Source organism: Eurytemora carolleeae, unplaced genomic scaffold, assembly GCF_000591075.1.
Source record: "Eurytemora carolleeae unplaced genomic scaffold, Eaff_2.0 scaffold223, whole genome shotgun sequence".
Taxonomy (NCBI): Eukaryota; Metazoa; Arthropoda; class Copepoda; order Calanoida; family Temoridae; genus Eurytemora; species Eurytemora carolleeae.
The window spans coordinates 330,955-337,329 of record NW_019396601.1 but is presented as its reverse complement, the minus strand read 5'-3'; the positions used below and the strand labels follow the sequence as shown (position 1 = coordinate 337,329).

Genomic DNA, 6,375 nt, shown 5'->3' with positions numbered 1-6,375 from the left:
CATATTTAAAAATTATTCGCTTTATACATATAAATATATTTATATATTATAGATATAAAAATGTAATTCTACCTATATTAGGTTTTGATTAAATTAAGTCCAATTTTCAAAACATTGATCAACAAAATATATCTCTGTCCTGTTATATATCTTCTTTTTTATAAACACGGCTAGATGAAAGATTGTTAAAAGAATATTTTGTTAAGCTCTTTAAAGGGATGTTATTTAAATTTTGTTAAAAGTATATTATGGTAAGCACTTTAAATGGAATGTTATTTAAATTTTGTTAAAAGGATATTATAGTAAGCTCTTTAAAGGGATGTTATTTAAATTTTGTTAAAAGAATATTTTGTTAAGCTCTTTAAAGGGATGTTATTTAAATTTTGTTAAAAAGGATATTATGGTAAGCACTTTAAAGAAATGTTATTTAAATTTTGTTAAAAAGGATATTATGATAAGCACTTTAAAGGGATATTATTTAAATTTTGTTAAAAGGATATTATGGTAAGCACTTTAAAGAAATGTTATTTAAATTTTGTTAAAAAGGATATTATGATAAGCACTTTAAAGGGATATTATTTAAATTTTGCTAAAAAGGATATTATGGTAAGCTCTTTAAAGGAATGTTATTTAAATTTTGTTAAAAAGGATATTTTGGTTATCGCTTTAAAGGGACTTTACTTAAATTGTCAAAAAGGATATTATGGTAATTTAAACGTGTGTCCTAAATAATGTACAGCTTTAATACTGTATTTTATAAGTCCGACTAGAAAGAAAATTTTGGTTACTTTAACGATCATTCTTAGATTAATATTTTTTACGTGTATGCCAAATTTTTTTCCTTGAATGTTGTACTTTAAATGTAACTTTTCATATGGGTTGTAAATACAAGGGTATCAAAAAAGCCGCTAAAATCTCAAAATTAAAATTTTTAAAATATTTAAAACGTAATTTATTTTCCCCTCTAAACATTTTACAAATACAGTCTAGGAAAGTAATTAGTTGAACAAAATATTAGAAATACATTCTAGGAAAGTGATTAGTTAAACAATATATCCATGTTCTGATAAGCGCCATCCTATTTGATTATGAATGATTAGTTGAATTTTCGTGATTCGTCCCTTTCATTGAGTTTACCTTGTTGGAGATTTCATCGCTAGTTTAGTTTCTTCCATGGTTTTCCCGTCAATATTAATCTCTGCACCTGCTCCAGGGGACAGAAACTCTCTGGGGGAAAAAATGGAATTAAATTTTTAAATTTTTAAAATAAAATTAAATCTTTCCGTACTTAATTACTTCTTGTTATGTGTAAAAGCAAAACAAAAGGAATTGATTTTTTGCCACAAACTCTGATTTTCTTATCCCTTATATATTTCAAACTATGATTTATATTGGATAAAATAAACAAAGTTTAAAAAATCTAAGCTTTTCATCATTAGGTTGCAAAAATTTAGAAATTAGAAAATTTTAGTTTGTGTCAAAGACTCAATTTCATTTTTAAACTTATTTTTACTATACTATTTTTTTAAGAATTAAACATTACTAAATATATTTGAATAATCTCCCATCAAATCTGTAAAACTCTAAAATGTGAAAACTGACAGGAAGACAGAAGACTCAAAATCGGATGTGTTTTTAAAAGTGAAAAGTTGTAAACGAAACCCCCGAATGTGAAGATAAATTTCTAATATTCGATGTCTAAATCTATCATCAGAAAACTCATCTCACAAATATTTGTTTTGTAAATAATCAATATATGGTCAGATATCCAAACCTTCCCCCTCCCCCCCCCTCCCTCAATCCTGTAGGCTTTCTCTCCTAAAGGTTTCATAATAATTGAGTATTTTTGACAAAATTTCCTTTCAATATATGTTAAATATAATATTTGTATTAAACTTTAGAGAAACCTCGTTTACTTGAAAAATGTTGATTGTAAAGAAGACAAAAATATTTTGATCCAAAACTCAAGTTTGATAACAAATTTTTTTTTTTTTAAACTCAATTTTGTTTAATGAATATAATCTTTGTTGCTTTTTAATTGAAGAAAAAAGTCCCTCTTTATTTTCGTAAACATGAATGTATTCTCTTTATTTCAGTAAACATGAATGTAATCTCTTTTATCACTCCTTGGAATCGAAGGCTTTTTATCAGTCTGAATCCAACTCAGATAAAGTCAAAGAATTTAATTGAAATACCTCTCTTTACTTTGTCAAACCTCTTGCCCTCAACTTTTTAAGTTTAAAAGGAGTATTTGGCCTAATCCTGATACATATTTCCCGGTTTTTATGAAAATACTTACTCCCAGATCTCCTTGACTTTCTTCTTGATTTTAGATTCGGTTCCAGGTCCTCGCTTCAACTCCTGGACAGATAACCAGAACCTCATGTTCTCATGGCAGTACTCCTTCTTCATAAACGCCAGCAGCTCCTAAAGTATCATTATTATTCGTGTTATTATCAGTATTATGTAAATTATATTTATAATTATCTGTCTGATTGAAGTGTAGAAATAGTTATCATTATTATATAAGAAATTGGTGTACTTTTACCTCGTAAGTATAAACGGTTCTTTTATGCTATACCTCGTAGGTATAGACTGTACTCATGTAGGTATAGACTGTACACTTGTACTATACCTCGTAGGTATAGACTGTACTCATGTAGGTATAGACTGTACTCTTTTACTATACCTCGTAGGTATAGACTGTACTCTTGTACTATACCTCGTAGGTATAGACTGTACTCTTGTAGGTATAGACTGTACTCTTGTAGGTATAGACTGTACTCTTATAGGTAAAGACTGTACTCTTGTACTATACCTCGTAGGTATAGACTGTACTCTTGTACTATACCTTGTAGGTATAGACTGTACTCTTGTACTATACCTCGTATGGATGAATTGCACTCCATTAGTATACTATACTTCGTCGCGTAGGTACTGAACTGTTCTCTACTATAGTGTACTATACCTTGTAGGTACTGGACTGTTCTCTACTAGTGTACTATACTTCGTAGGTACTGGACTGTTCTCTACTAGTGTACTATACCTCGTAGGTACTGGACTGTTCTCTACTAGTGTACTATACCTCGTAGGTACTGGACTGTTCTCTACAAGTTAACTATACCTTGTAGGTACTGGAATGTTCTCTACTAGTGTACTATACCTTGTAGGTACTGGATTGTTCTCTACTAGTGTACTATACCTTGTAGGTACTGGACTGTTCTCTACTAGTGTACTATACCTTGTAGGTACTGGACTGTTCTCTACTAGTGTACTATACCTCGTAGGTACTGGACTGTTCTCTACTAGTGTACTATAACCAGGAGGAGGACGGTAAACTCTCCAGTAAGCCTTTTCTTGACTGAAAAAAATATTTATGTGAATAAGTTTCGATAAGTCAGATAATAGTAATGATATTAAAGACTATCTGATGCGCCCGACGGGGTCCGTGAAATAAAATTTTTAAAAAGAATTCCAATTAAGAAAAACACGATTTTTAAGCATCTGTTACCCCGGGATACCACTGGGTTCACTCAAAATTGGAAGCAAATTTGGTTCAGCCGTTTTGCCAGCAATAGCTGACAAATAAATATATACATATATATGAGCGAAGAGCTTTTTTTAATAAAGATAGAGGCTTTGGAAATTTTCAATAACGTCAGTAAGTTTATTTTTTCCTAAAAATGACGTAAATTTCTAAAATTACTAATCTAAAAATCATTAAAAGAAATTCAACACGTAAACCTAATGCACCTTTTATAGTTTACATAGTTAGATTTTTTACTTTTTTAAAATTGATTTTTTCAGGTTTTTAAGAATGTAATATTTCCAACCTTTTAAAAATTATTTGTATGCATTGTCTCTTGTTTATATTTTTGAAACACTAGTTCTGTACACTTCTGTACATATTACACTGTACAACAGTGTACGGGAATATCCTAAACGGAATGAGACTTCGTAGACGACTGTGCGGAACAATTGTTCTTATTTCTAAAGTCTAAAGTATTTTTAATCATTTGTGTAGCTTTTTTAAAAACCTTTAAGAAAACTTTCAAGATTTCAAACTGAAATAGGTTAAGGTTTGCTTTTATTAAACGATTCAATATTTTTATCCTAAAAAATATTGGAAAAACGATCCAAATTCGATCGTTATAACACTTTCGTTTTTTGGATCTTTTTGGATCGTTTTTGAATAGTTTGTTGTTCCTTTTTTGCCTATATTTTCTGTCAGGGTCAAAATTTTCATTATGTAAGGATAGAAAATGAAAAAAATTGATTTCCTTACAGTATATGCCAAATATGAACCCTAAAAGAAGATATAGGCAAAAAAATGAACTTATATACAGGGTTACCCACAAAGGATGCAACTATGAAGACGACCTTAAACCCTTGAAATATGACGATTCCAAGGTTGATTTAAGTCATTTGTCTTAAATCTAGATTTGGTATGACATTTTTTATTATTGGACAACCAAAGAAACGGGTTTTTAGTTGCAGAGAATCATACATATGAAGAAACAGAATGTATAAATTCTGTACAGTCGTCTTTGAAGTCTCATCCTTTGTGGTTTACCCTGTACCTTACCCATACCAATACCTGTCATTTATTATCTTGTCGCCTTTCTTCCGATCTTTCGCTACTTTTAACTAAAAATAATAATTTATTTTATTGTGGGAATACACAGCTAGGGTTAATAAAGATATAGAGAAAAATATAAGTTGGTGCAAGTACAAGAAACCAACTAAATGATTTTTTACATTAATTTTTTATATTAAAAATTTCTTGCATCGTAATATATATTTGTGAAGTACGCTGTATACTTCTTATTTTGTAAGCACAACTCCCTTGAGAGAGGGGAGGGGGGGGGGGCGGCGAAAGTTTTATAAACTAAACAGTAATGTAAGTTTTGTAAATGCATTTTTCTTAAATTTTATTTAGAATATTAATACAATGAAGACGACAATAATGCTTTGATCCTTAACAAGCCTTTTTCAAATAACAATAAAGTTTACAAGTTAACAAAGAAAAGCTGTTAACAATGTAAAAGCTTAGAAACCAAAATTGAAATAGAAACTCGGCTTTGATAAATGTAGAAAAAACGGATTTTGGACAAAAATAATTATTAAATTTCATTTCATTTTCTGACCTGATAGAAACAACTCCCGTTTCTTTAATTTAACAAACGGATTTAAAGGAAAAGAAATCTATTTTGCTCTAATTAATAAAATGAACTAAAGTAATATTTCAAGGGAACCCTCCAGAGGGGCATGTCTGATTCACAACTATACCCTTGTATCTCATCAATAATATTGTATGGATATTGTCCTTTCCCAGCTTAAATATCCTGATAAGTTTCTTTCATTGTTTCAGCACCAGAACTCCTTATGTAGAGATATATTGAAAATAATGAATAAATAGGAAAACATAGATGTCGTATTCCTTCCTGAACAGACAAAGTTTTGAAGGGTACCGTTGTGCATCGGACATGCTACTCTAAATATCGATAACTGTCCCTTTAATGCATCCGCCTCTGACCTGTTCCTCCGCCTGCATGGTGACAAAATCCCATTTTCCAGCTAAAATCTTCTTCAGATTATTTAACGCATCCATCTCATAATCCTTTACATTTAGAAATATAAATAGATAAATAAATAAATAAATACATAGATAAATAAATAAAGGGACTGTACTCTTGTACTATACCTCGTAGGTATAGACTGTACTCTTGTAGGTATAGACTGTACTCTTGTAATCTGAAACGGTATCCTCTAAACTAATTGCCCAGCGTTCAACACGCTTCTTTGTTGGTACCTCGGGACTTCAGAAAAAAATCAGTCAATCAATCATCAAAAATAAATTTGAAGTTTAGAATAAAAACAGCAGTTAATTGATGATGAATATTAATACAATAAAGAACTAAAATATCAAGAATAATGCATTCATACTACATGCTTTCATTGTCAAAACTTCCTTTCAGGGATTTAAACAAAGAAATTAAACATAATTAAAAATTTCTTGAAATTTCTTCAAAATTTCTCTCTGAAAACCGGAAGTGGCCTGTTCTTCCTTTTACGTTTACTTTTTGATGGACAATGATTTTAAAATATGATTTTTATTCGTTTTAAAACATTCGACCCCGTTAAATTATATAATTATTATTCGAGTCCGTAACGGCCGATTTAAATTGAATTATCAATACGATTCAAACCTAAGTAATTATTTTTTATAGATCTTTTCATTTTATTTCTTCGCCTTCTCTTTTTAAAGAGTGATTTTTTATTTTGATATAATAAATCTAACAGTAAATTAATTTTATATATATAAATCATTATAGACCAGAGGCGAAACTGAAGTATTTTTTTCGGGGGGGGGGG

General features: G+C 29.8%; 1 protein-coding gene across 1 annotated transcript in view; it reads right to left on the bottom strand.

The window, feature by feature from the left end:
- The window catches only part of LOC111706125 (regulator of G-protein signaling 9), a gene marked incomplete in the record, with an annotated part of 32,850 nt that overhangs the window by 14,341 nt on the left and 12,134 nt on the right, over positions 1-6,375 (bottom strand). Inside the window, 4 exon segments of the mRNA XM_023478900.1 lie at positions 1,138-1,227; positions 2,300-2,427; positions 5,537-5,620; positions 5,705-5,819. Of these exon segments, the coding sequence (XP_023334668.1) occupies positions 1,138-1,227; positions 2,300-2,427; positions 5,537-5,620; positions 5,705-5,819 (417 nt within the window).